General features: G+C 44.1%; 1 protein-coding gene across 1 annotated transcript; it reads right to left on the minus strand.

The window, feature by feature from the left end:
• Nucleotides 1-1338: 1338 nt before the first annotated feature.
• LOC5667074 (apyrase) lies at nucleotides 1339-3127 on the minus strand. Its single transcript, XM_001688611.2, has 2 exons — nucleotides 2743-3127; nucleotides 1339-2673 (listed from the first exon to the last, which is right to left on the minus strand). Exons 1-2 carry the CDS (start codon nucleotides 3088-3090, stop codon nucleotides 1390-1392), a joined length of 1632 nt encoding a protein of 543 aa, XP_001688663.1. The 5' UTR covers nucleotides 3091-3127; the 3' UTR covers nucleotides 1339-1389.
• Between the last annotated feature and the right edge of the window lie 9550 nt (nucleotides 3128-12677).

Raw genomic sequence — 12677 nt, forward strand, 5'->3', positions numbered from 1 at the left:
ATATGTTCATGATTAGTTCCAGTACTGGAATGCGTTAATGTTCGGTTACAACAGCGGTGTAAGTTCATGATCGGTATGAGTTATGTGTTAATGATCGGTTTTAGGATCAGTATGGGTTCATGATCGGCTCCTGGACCGGTAAGGTTTCCTGATCAGTTCCTAGATTGGTATGTGTTCAATATCGGTTTCTGGGCCGGTAGGAGTTTCAGGATCGGTATGGGTTCAGCATCAGTTTCAGCACCTGTATCGAGTCATGATAGATTCCAGAACTGGTAAATGTTCATGAGCAGTTCCAAGACAGTTTCGAAGCCAATAATTTCGACGTATACCTCAGAGTAAAGAAGATCCTTCACATTTCGTTGCTTAGCCCTGTAACTAGGCTAAGAAAACTAGTTTCAATAAAATAATACTACGAATACTACTTACTTACTTATCCGGCACTACAAGCGCTTTGCGGTCTTGGCCTGCTTCAGGAGTGTCCAAAGCCTTTCGTTGTCTCGTGGGCGGGGGGCCAGTCACCCTGTCTCATGCATTAACGACTTCGGAAAGCTTAAGGAGAAAATTATATGGATTGCATGATACCGACCCTACGCTATTCCTCTGGACTACAGGGTTTCCCACGATTTATTGGTCAGTTCCCATAATTTGTTGGGCTCGTCTCACGATTTATTCATCGTATCCCATAGATTTTAGGTTCGTTCCTACAATTTATTGGTATCGTCCGATTGGATATCAATACAATTAGACCAAAACATTCTGGGAAACGCCCAAAGAATCGTGGGAATACACAGTGCCAGTGGTCTATCTAGACACCTTCATCGCGATTTACCTTTAGGTCGTCTATAGCTATGACCTATGACGACCTGTATAACAGACACAATTTATTACGGGGAGACTAGAAAGACTTCACTTTATTGTAAAATATTCGCTTGCAGTACCGTAGTGCATCAGTTCATGTGCGTGTTGGTATTTGTGAAAATATGAGGAAAAAATGTTTACTTGCGAAAAAACGTTTGACCGATTTCAGTATAAAAATAGCCAAATGTTTGGCTTAGTGATAAATCGTATTGTTTTTGTGTATAGTCTAATCAACAAACCATACTTCCTGAAGAAAGAAAATGTTTGTTTTTATTTTTTAAGACAGTATCTCAAAGGTTTGATAAAATTAAAAATCAAAATAATCAAGAAAATTGCGGCATTTTGTGAAAATAAAAAAAAAGTGAAATATGACACAACGTCAATAAGACATAACGTATATGATAATGGTTTATATGAACAAAGATCTCTGTGAACAAAGATTTTTTACATTTTCGTGTTGAAAAACAACATTCTCATAACTAACAGTAATATACATTTATTTCTTACAATCCTAACTCAATAACGCCATCTTTAGAAGACAAACCGAATGCGTCCACCATCTTCGTCCCGCAGCGGTGATCTACGCTCAACATACTCCTCAAACGCTTCCAAATCGATCGGTCCTTGCTGAAGATCCATTCCGTAACGAACGAACGCGGCAAACCGATCACCACCCTCCGCCAAGAAGTCCGTAACGACAACTCGATACTCCCGGAACGGATTGACCGGTTCGTACACCTCTCCACTACACTGCTGGCAGAGCACCTCCAGCGAAACCAATCTGCGGCCCGGTGGATTGTTGATGCGGTACGTAACACGCAAACCGGATACCTGCAGCAGATCCCTAGCCTGAACCGTTCCATTGTTCACCGTGGCAGTGCGGACACTGTCTTCCAGCACGGTCATAATGTGATTACCACGCAAAAGCATCGAGTACAACCGATTCTCAAAGGGTAACACTTCGAACAGCTGCTTGTAAGTTACCGTACCGGCTTGAAGATCTCCACGAATTCCGCCACGGTTCTGAAGCGCGATAGCGTTATAAACTGGGAAGAATGCTCGCACCATGGAGTCGGTAATCAGCATGCCAAGCAAACACTCTCCCGTCACACAATCCTGTCGAGACATATATACCTCCGCCACGGCGACCGTACGATTTCCAAGCGTTTCCACCTCCATGCGGAACGGCTCCAGCGCTGACATAACGACCGGATCTTCCGGAACGTTCGCATCAAGGAACACTGGATTGCCTTCCCATTGTTCGATCTCACCGTCCTCGTCGAAGAAGAGCGTCAGATTGCCTACCAAGCGTCCGTACGAGCCCGCCTGCACTACCAGCACACGGCGTCCGTCGGGCTGGAACTCGACCGTAGGGTAGTCGCCCTCGACCTCCAGTGGGAAATCGGTAGCATCGCCATTGAACAGCACGGTGTTGGAGTTTCCTCCCACAATCAAATCCACGTGTGGACCACAGTTACGAGCCAGTCTTCGCTCGCTATTATGGCCGTAGTAAGAGAGAACTATCACGATGTCGACACCATCCGCAGCCAAGCGAGCCGACTCTTCCCGGACGGCTTCCACGGGATCGCTAAAGGTTAGATTTCCTGGATTTCCGATAGCACTCACATCGGGCCGGATAACGCCAAGAATGCCGATGCGACGACCTGACCGTTCGACCACTACTGATCGCTCGAAGTTGACGAACGACTGTTCAGCCGAGTTGTCTACGTTGGTGAGTACGATGGGCGTTTCCGATGCCTCCATGAAAGGGTTCAGACCCTCGAGTCCGTGGAAGAAATCAAATCGACCAAGCGTCTGTAAGGAAATTAAAACATAGAGGTTTACTTCTTGACATCGCAACACCATGATTCAGTGACAACTTACCATAGCATCGGCTGGCAGTACGTTCAGCATGGCCGCTACGACCTCCCAGCGGTGTACGGTGTACCAGAGCGTACCCTTGAAGCTTCCGCCAGAGTTCACGTAGAGTGAGTTTTCTGCTTCCGCTTGCAGCTGACGGACGACGCTCACCTGGCGCGGGTAGCCGCCCTGGCACCGTTCCTGTCCAACACAGGTGAAACCTTCTAGGTTCACCTGATTGTACCTTGCGTAGAGGTCGTTGAAATGGATAACGGTCAGCGGGAACAGTGGTCCATCTTGTTGAGCTTGGGCGAAGCTCACCAAAGCCACCGCTACCACAAGGGCTACCGTTAGCTGCCTGAACTGCTTCATGTTACCTTTTCAAAGCTATCACACGAACTGAACAGTCTTTTCATAGCGGTTTTATAGTAAATTCTCTAACCTAAATTCTATTTCACCACATACTGGACCTGATAACTGTATTACGATAGCATTATCAAGGCATGGTTACGAATCAATCTAATGGAGCTAAGCGATGTTGTGTTGTAATACCAGATTAAACCTTAGTATGATGGCTGGAAAATCAAAACTAATGTGTCAAAGTAAGTACATGACGGATAAGTTACTTTTAGAATACATGTAAAGAATAGTAACAGAGCCGATTCTCTTATGGTAATAAATAAGTCATTGAAAGCCAAGCCCACTAGTAACACAAACCGGCCCAGTCCGACAACGGTTGCTGTGCCAAAGAAGAAGAAGAAGAAGAAGAAGATGAAGTAATAGAGTCGTTGTCTGAAGCGTTTGCACAAAGTTAAATGTTTGTGAATTTGTCACTGTCGGACTTGGTTCACCTGACAAGGGTAACGTTCTTTTCCTTTACAAGTGAATCGTTCTAAATTAATTGGTTGCACTACGAGGACTCTGTATACTGAACTTCAAATAAGTCTTAAGTATAGAGACACATTCATCTTTTATTCCTTCTAGACGATCCTCATATTTTCTGAAACATGTTGAAAAATAATACTGAGAAGTTCAGGTCAGTTCCAGTGTATTTTGACTTATTTTTCATTTGACTACCGTAAAGAACTGAAGTGTATGGAAAGTCCTCTTGAATCATTTCGGCCCACGGTCCAATCTGCATAGAAAAACTTATCTATCACGGTAACCAAAATTAAAACCTCACGTGTACTCTATCTAGCCACCTTGGTTATGACTACTGGGTCGTCTAGAAACAGTTTTAAGGAAACAAATTTCAGTATAAAAATGGTCAAATGAGTTGTATTAAAGACAATTTTTTTATATATTTATTATTAAACTCTATTCTGTGTGAAAGTTTAACTTTTTGATGTTTAGACTGAAGCTCAAAAGCCACTTTTAATTTTATCAAAATAATCCACTATATTGTTAACGCTTGAATTCAAAGACATCAAATAAACATTATTAACTTTGAGTGTGAGTTTTTTCTATGCCATTGTAGTGGAGCTGGCAGATGTGCTTAAATCGTTGAAATGGATAACCTTGGTTCATCTTGTTAGGCTGCAATCATACTCCCCAACTGAGGGCTAAATCATTTTTTCATATAACTGCGAGACGAACAATAACAAGTATATTGATATTTTTTATACAAACTTTTCAACCCAAATCCAATTTCTCAACCACCATTCGATAATACACGGCTAGTAAAAGATAAGCATTGTTTGGGAATTCGTCCACGTGAGATTAGGTATAATATCCGTGCTCCGCCAGACTGCCGTATCATGCCGCGATTGACGAAATGCTGACAAATTGCTTCCCGCACTAAATCGTAAACGTGACCTGAAGATGATGGTGGCATGCTATCGTTTAATCGGTGCATGCGTGCGGTGTTCGATAACGAGCCTCCGCCGTGTTTCGCTTTCCTTTATCGCTCGCCCCCGGTGGGGGATGGGTGTCTACGTTACATGGTGGTCCAATTACGATTAATTCTTGTCGTCATAAAAGCGGCAAGGCAATTAATCGTCCATTATCGAGCGGCAAGATAGTACTGTCCCTCTCGACCCTTGGGTTGGCAAATAAAATCTTGTAAATCCTTGTTGTAGCATTTTTTAAGATCCATTTCCCACGCCATCCCGAGTCTTGGAGCTTGTTCACTCATTAACTCTCGCACGGTACATCTCCGGCAGCGGGGGGTTTATGGAGTGCATGGCAAGATGTCACGGCGACAATTCGCGTCGCGTGCTTTCGTGTTCCTCTGGGAGCAGGGCGGCCGACCTTGATAGAACGGATAACGAACGGCTCCGAACGGGTGATACATGTGCAAGAATCCTACCCGGCCGGCGCAGTTTAATGATCGTGCGCCGCGGTGCTGCGGTTGTGTCGTACGTTCGAAGGTGGATTGGCACCTCAAGTGAAACCTAGTTTTAACCGGTTTGTGCGCATCGCTCGATGCGTTGGGCCGTTGGGTGGGTGGTATCTTCTTCTGTTTTTTTTGTCGTTGCTCTCTTCCCCACATCACACCACTCCTGTCCCGAAGATAACGATTGCCAACCTTTGACCGTGCGCTAGCAGCTGAACCAAGGCAAGCGGGTACGCTTCCAACTGTCGCACACGGATTAAGCTTTTACGTGTCGGCTTTGGGGTACCGAACACGGGCACCGTGAACATGATCCACTGAATAGTGGTGCCATCTATTGGGCAATTAAGCCTATCTCGATAACGGCCGGCAACGTTACACCCGGCCAAGCGATCGTTGGCCGGCAGCTGCATGTGCAAAGTGTAAAGTTGAACGTTCTTGTACACTTTGGCCGGAGGCGAGTGTACAGAGGCAAAGGAGAAGAAGAAAAAACCGCACATTGCATAATTACACAAACACACACACACACGCTCACTCGGCAGATGAGCAGCGGCCAGTGGGCTCTCGAAAAGCCCTCTCTGCTGATGCTGATTTCAACCCGCCGATCGACACTCCAGCTGCTACTGTTTGCCGTGTGCGGTGTCAAATTCAAATCCGCACCGACGTAGTCATCGATCCATCGCCAAAACGGGCCACCGCTTACGCGTGTGCCAGTGTGATGTTTTGCATACACACGGGACGGGATTTATGTGATTCCCTTACAGCGGTGGTCTTTGCCCGTTCGAACAGGGAGGGCCATTCTATCGCAACCGCCATGGGGATACCATGGCGCCGGGCACAAATGTCGCGCTCTACGCGCGATAGCTAAAGAGCGTCAGTAAATTAAAAAGTCTTCTTGGAGCTCGGTTACGCTGTAGGGTCGGAAAATATCATAACATTTATACGGGCCCCGCTGTAAAACTGGCGTCATAAATGACACATCAGTAGAGTGTGCAGTTAAAAGTCGGGCCATGTTTAAGGAAATTCTTTTAAAGGAGGTTTAACGTCTTTACATATTTATACCTTTAATGATAAAATGGATGGTTTTCTGCGTAAAGTGGGATATATGGTGCTATTTTGTAGCCCTTGTACTGTAATAATGATCCTTTACTAAACTCCTCAGACAGTTTAATACAGATACGGACCATTACGTCTTTACGTGTTCTTTGTCTTTCTTCCGTTCCTGCCTTCAGGCCTCCACATCTTCCACGTTAACCATTTCATAAATAGTGCAGTTTTTGGTAGGATTTACTCTATACTAATTAGAGATAGGCAACATTAGTTTATAAGCATTACTTTTAATATTTTTAAAACTTTCATCACGTTCAAATTAGTAAAAATAAATTGAAAAATATGTAAAATAAATAAATTAACAAATAAATATATAAATAGAATAATAAATAAATAAATACAGTGTGCGCCTGGTAATCGGCACCTTTTTAATCCGCACGCTCCATAATCCGTACCTCGATAATCCGCACTTTTGACAACCAAATTGATGAGGTGAACAGTGTTTGGTCAAAAAATAATAAGCAAAAAAACATTTCAATTTGTTTGTTTGTTGTTTTTTCAAAAAAAAGAACATAAATAAATAAATAAATATAGAAATAAATAAATAAATAAATAAATAAATAAATAAATAAATAAATAAATATTTAAAAAATTACAATAATAATTATATAAATTAATATTAAAATAATAATAATAATAATTACATAAATAAATAAATTAATTAATTATTTAATTTATTTATTATTCTTCTTCTTCTTTGGCACAACAACCGTTGTCGGTCAAGGCCTGCCTGTACCCACTTGTGGGCTTGGCTTTCAGTGACTTATTGTTACCATAGCATGATAGTCAGTCCTACGTATGGGGACTCGGTCTATTCGGGACTTGAACCCATGACGGGCATGTTGTTACGTCGTACGAGTTCAATTCACTGATCAATTCACTGATGAATCAATCAATCAAAAATAGTCAGAATTGATTAAACTAAAAATTAATGCAGCATGCCCAGGTGGTACTTGATTTTGCATGATTTTTAGGTAGCTTCCATGATACTTAAAACTTCGTTTTCATCACTATTTTTAGTATCATATTTTCTTTACGAAATATTCACACGAAACATGAGATTGATGAGCTGTCGCACGATAAGATTGAACAAATGTTCATTATCACGGTTGATAAATAGAGACCAGTATAAGAGTACATATTTATCACGCAGCTTCTCAATCAATCTATAGGTGAACAGAATCAAGCAACGGTTGCTCACTCACAACCACCGGCCATAAAAGATAGCTTAACGCGGATGAGCCCATCTCGCTGACCTTGAGCAAATTCTGCCCAGCCAGTACCCATCAGCCTGCATGCCAGCCCGACTAATGAACTCAAATTCAAATGGGCCCCTCCCCTGCCCCGTGGAGTAGCCCAGGGTTGAAGTGGGGCGTTGCTCAAAAGGTCAACCTGCGCTGCGTTTGCCGCCAAAAAAAGCGGCATGACAAATCTTCCGCCCCATCTTCCTGGGTGTCATATTTCGCCCGGGCTAGGTGCGCAAGCGGACAGCTGAGCGCAATAAATCACACAAGGCCGATCAGAACAAAGCGAAGCGGATGAGCACCGGTTACGTTTGGGTACGTTGGACCGAGTGCCTAGTTCCTAGACGGGCTCCTCGAGCGCCAACGGCCTATGAGCAGAGTATGCCGCTTTTTCAATGTCCTGGTAGGCGCTAAAGCTCGCCGGTACCGCTCGTGCCGTTTCGCTAATGGGAAAATAATCAAATCTCGGTAGGCCCCATTCTCATCGGGCTCTGCAATGGACTGGTCACGTCACTGACATTTAGCGGCAAGCCGTGATGGTGGCGAAAATAGCGTTAAAGAATCGGCCAGTTTGCTTCCCACTCGGCCAAACGGTAATTCGCCCGGATTTCAGCGCTTGTCAACGATCTGTCCGGAGGGGTGTGGGTTTGCTGAAAATTACAAGTAAATTAGTTTCGAGGCCATGCCGCCCTCGGAACTTCCCATGTCCGAAGCCCAATTGTCACGAAAGCTTCCTCGGTGTGGTATGATCTTCCATGAGCCATCAATTACACGCAGGTTCGTTGTTTGCCGCCGCTGCAAGTACAGCAAACCTGCTCCGTACAGGCCTCTTTGGTACTCGATGACGGCTTACGGGTGTAAAATATCACCCACAGGTTACCGGGTGAAGGTGGACTCCCTGCACGGGACATTCCTATCTCCACTCAGAATGTATTGGGCTTGTTTTTTTGCTGTGAGACATCCGTCATAGCTCGTCATTCGCGACACGTCATTCGCGTGTTAGTGTTGGCAACAGCTACTGTGAGTAACGAAACTGATCCGGCACACGACACAATGACCCCAAAAAACCCAAACCAAACTGCATGGGGTTAAAAATAGTCAACCTCTTCGGTGAAGATCACGATGACTGTGCAGGAAATTTGAGACGAGCAAGCGCAAGCGCCAACCGAGATCGAGTACCGAGATCGAGTGACATTTCGGTACAATTGAGGTCGGTTTAGTAGAAGGGGGAATTGGAGGCCCACCCGCAGATGGAGACCTTCTTACCGCACGGTGGCCTAGCAAACTTCATCGAACCAATCTAAATGATGGTGGGATCACATTTCCGGTGTGTATCGAAATCTTCCGACAGGTGCGAGGACTCAGAAACACATGGACAAAAATAAAACACACAAGATCGAGATGTCAAGGTGAACCTATTTGCGTGCTCTGTGTGTATACAAATATATATAGGAGGAAGATTTTAAGGAGATTTCGTGACCAGTTCGCTTCAGACGAGGAAGTTATTCCAAAACGAGCACGATCTCATCTTCTATTAGCGAAGGGATCGTCACCGGAACTATTAAATGTTGTTCCGAGAAATTCGCACGGGACGGCACAGAAGCGAAAAATCTAATAAAACAACCTCTTATTTTCTTCATGCCTGATGAGCATCGCCACGTACCGATGATCTTTGCGATCTTCCTCTCCCATTCCCTCCCAACCGGTGTTTCGCTTGTCGTTCGGTCGTCGATGTAACCGCGACCTTGCCATTTTCAAACATCAAACCCTATTCGGAATTGAAGAATTTGCTGGATCTGTACCGTGCTAGATGATGATCACCACCTTATTTTGTTTTTGCTTCCCATCTACCGCACACACGAAACGATCGCCCGAGTGTCTCATGTAAAATTCATAAACCGGACACCCGGACCTCTCAGCCTGCCAGGTCAGGCCAGCCATGAAAACAATGTTGCCGTGTAGTGTAGTACATGTCGCCGGTACTTCAACGGGTCCCAGTCCCGGACAAACCGCGTGACGGTGACGGACCCGAACGAGCGCACGAATGAAGATGCAACGTTTTCGGATTCAAACTCAACCATCCACCATCCAGCCAGGGGACAGGTTGCAGAGGTAACTTTATCATTGTACCCACCGTACATTGGTTGGCTCGACGTTCTTTACGAGTGCCATTTCTAGGCTGCAAAAAAAAACACCTCAACGCCACAGCTTTGCGATGAATAGTCGCGTGATCGGGCACTACAGTTCGGACGATCGGGGATTGTGAGCGGTTTCTTTTTATTACAAGCGACAGCGACGACTATTGATATGACAACTGTTTCTTTTTTATTGTTCTTCTTTAGTGTCTGCTCGTGCAGTTAGTGTCCGTAATGGATGGGCCGATGAACATAAATCGGATACGGTACGGCCTGAGGGATAATGGGCTCCAAGGGACCTAGCGAATTGAGTGACTGGTGGATTTGAGCATGTTGGTAGGCATGCTTAAATCCCCGATAAAGGTCACTAATTGCATTATTTATTTTTGTAATCGTAATCGATTTATTACACGCTTGATAGTGAAGCAGATACAAGAGTTTGCGATGAGTCAGGTTCGAACAATGTTGATCGCTACTTTAGATTATGTTGAGGGAAGCATTGTATCTAGAAAGGTTTTCTTTTAGCAGTAACAATATTTACTCTTCGCTCTGAGTTACAAGACGTCACAATGGGTTTTTTCTTATTTATTTAAACTTTTTGAATGAATAAAAAACATTTCAAACTTTTTTATCACATTATTGGTGCAAAAGAAAAGCTTCCAAATAAAAGTTTAATTATGGTAAGCTTCAAAGCAAAAATGATATTACAATTAATTTAAAAAGTGGTTAATTTGGGCCGATTACACAGGATTTCAATATAACTTAGGTATATCATAACTCCAAAGGTTTTTTTTTAATCCAAAAGGTTCCATAAAAAGAATTTGAATCAGGTCCCATATTGGTCCTAGTATAGATCCTAAGCCTAAAAGAGTCGTATAAATGGTCCTATACCAAAGTTGGTATTGATTCCTAACCCATGTTGGTTGTGAAAATGATCCAGAACCTATAATGGAGCTGGATTTTGTTCGGATCCCATTCCAGTTCCAGTTTTTGAACTGATCCCAAACTCATATCGATTCTCCAACAGATCCTGACATCATACTAGTTCAGGAGCAGATCCTGAACCCATGCCGACCTAATAACTGAACGCTAAACCATATTAGCTTTAGGATCCTGTAACCTTAATTCATATCGATTCTGGGATAGGGTGCATATCGGTGTTGCTATTTCGCCCTTGGAAGTGGTGCTGGAACTTATACGGAATTCATTACAGAACATGGAAGTGATCCCCTACACCACCTAAAACATATACTGATTTTACTTCAATACAAGAATTGTACCTAGACCGGTTGTAGCCAAGAAATAAGTCTCAAGCATGTCCCGATACAGTTACCGAAACAGTACATACACTGATCCAGTAAATGACTTCTACCATCAATCTAAAAAGGTAGAAATAATTGTAATTTGCGTTACCCTGTAACAGAATTTCTATACAAAAAATTGATAAATTGTTTTTCTTATTAAAGTTACTATTTGTTTAGAATTTATGGAATTTTTACCCTTAACAACCGAATTTTTGTATCTAATTCTAGACTATGTAGATCAAAGCACTCAATTTTGATGTTTCCCATCCTAATTAGACCATATGGCCAGTTGAATATTTACCAATAAATAATAATTAATATTCAGTCGGATTATTAGATTATAATTATTGTCCTTCACTTATTGTTCTTAATAATAAACGACCCACTATTTGTGTGTCATAAGAAAGATCTCGCTAACCTACGCTAACCAAAGAATTATGTCTCTATCATCTGCAGCCTTCCCCCTGCCTGGATCGATCGTAGATATGAACGAATTTTGCGAGATACACTAGCTACACTAGCTACGACATTTGCCAATCGTTTGATGCATCGTTTTGCCTGTAAGTCGACGAATTTATGGCTACCACTGTGTGTATGCCCGCACGAAACGCCGTACAGTGCACAAGAACAAGCACCCCGAACCCCGATATGTGTGCAAAATGTGGTGAATCATATTTCAAAGCGAATTGCGCACACCACGACGAGAGAAGACGTAGATGAGCACCCCAGAGTACGGAGGTTGTGCATGTGATGTTTCATTCTATACTCAGGGGGAGAAGTAATGACAAAAGGTGCAGAGGAAGAACGGGGAGGGAAAACGATAGGCAGGGCTGTGCCGGCGTATGGCACAGTTTGCCCGCCGGGTGCTAAATGTCAACTTCATTAAATACCACGCGTCTCCATTCACCGGAACGGCGCGAAACCGTACGCTGGAATGTGTGGCGATGTAATAATGCCTGCATTGATTGTTCCGTTCGGCATCTGATGGATCGAGATGAATGGATGGCTGACTGGCTGGCTGGCTTGATGCAAGCAAAAAGGCTTCCGAAGATTCTTATCCCACTCGAAGCATCTTGATGCACGCTGAAGTTGCTCGCTGCAGAGCTGTTTGCATATTGGTAATCGAGAGCCTCACATCAATTGCTTCATGTTTGAAGGGTGCTTTTGAAGAGGGTGTCACACACGAGATGACAATTGCCGGTGTGTATTGATAGCGTGTTGAACAACTTAATTTAGCACAATTTAGTGCATCTCGAGTTTTGAAAAAGGAACAAAAAAACAACTATATGGGCAGCATAATCACCCAAAGCTGTCCCTCGCGCAAACAACGCATCGATGCGCTTATTTATCGTCACCCTTTTGGTTGGTTTGCGCATTAGTTAAAAGCGCGTTCAGCTGGCCATGGAGGACAGGCAAATGGTAACCGTGGGGCTGGTGGTAGTGTACGGTCGGCACTGCAAAGGTCAAGGCTGAGCGCATCCGGTACCGGCGACTGCAGTCCTGCATTCCGGCAGTCCGCTTCTACCAAGACCAAGCCGTCCCACGTCCAGAGAGGGTCGTCCCGCTCAGCTCGGAGAGAGGATTTTCACGCCGGCCACAAAAGCGTAATTAGCAGTCATCGGGGCCCAGCCGCTCGCGGCCAGACCTGGAAGGTGCGCTCAAGTTCATCGCGAACCCTTTACTGACCGATCGATCGACCGCGGACGGATGGCTTCGTCGGAATGTCCATTCCGGGGCCGGGTGTGCATAAATTATACGGGATCATCATTTGCTAAATCGAATTAGCGAGCGGCTGCCGGGGATGGGAAGACGCTGTACGATGGTACGTACGTAC

This window comes from Anopheles gambiae, chromosome 2 (assembly GCF_943734735.2).
Source record: "Anopheles gambiae chromosome 2, idAnoGambNW_F1_1, whole genome shotgun sequence".
Lineage (NCBI taxonomy): Eukaryota > Metazoa > Arthropoda > Insecta > Diptera > Culicidae > Anopheles > Anopheles gambiae.

What these genes read in the sequence shown, in the direction of transcription:
- LOC5667074 (XM_001688611.2), bottom strand. Translation starts at nt 3,090, where the DNA reads ATGAAGCAGTTCAGGCAGCTAACGGTAGCCCTTGTGGTAGCGGTGGCT. An exon ending in TACTGCCAGCCGATGCTATG is followed by an intron (nt 2,674 to 2,742) that starts GTAAGTTGTCAC and finishes ATTTCCTTACAG; the next exon opens with ACGCTTGGTCGATTTGATTT.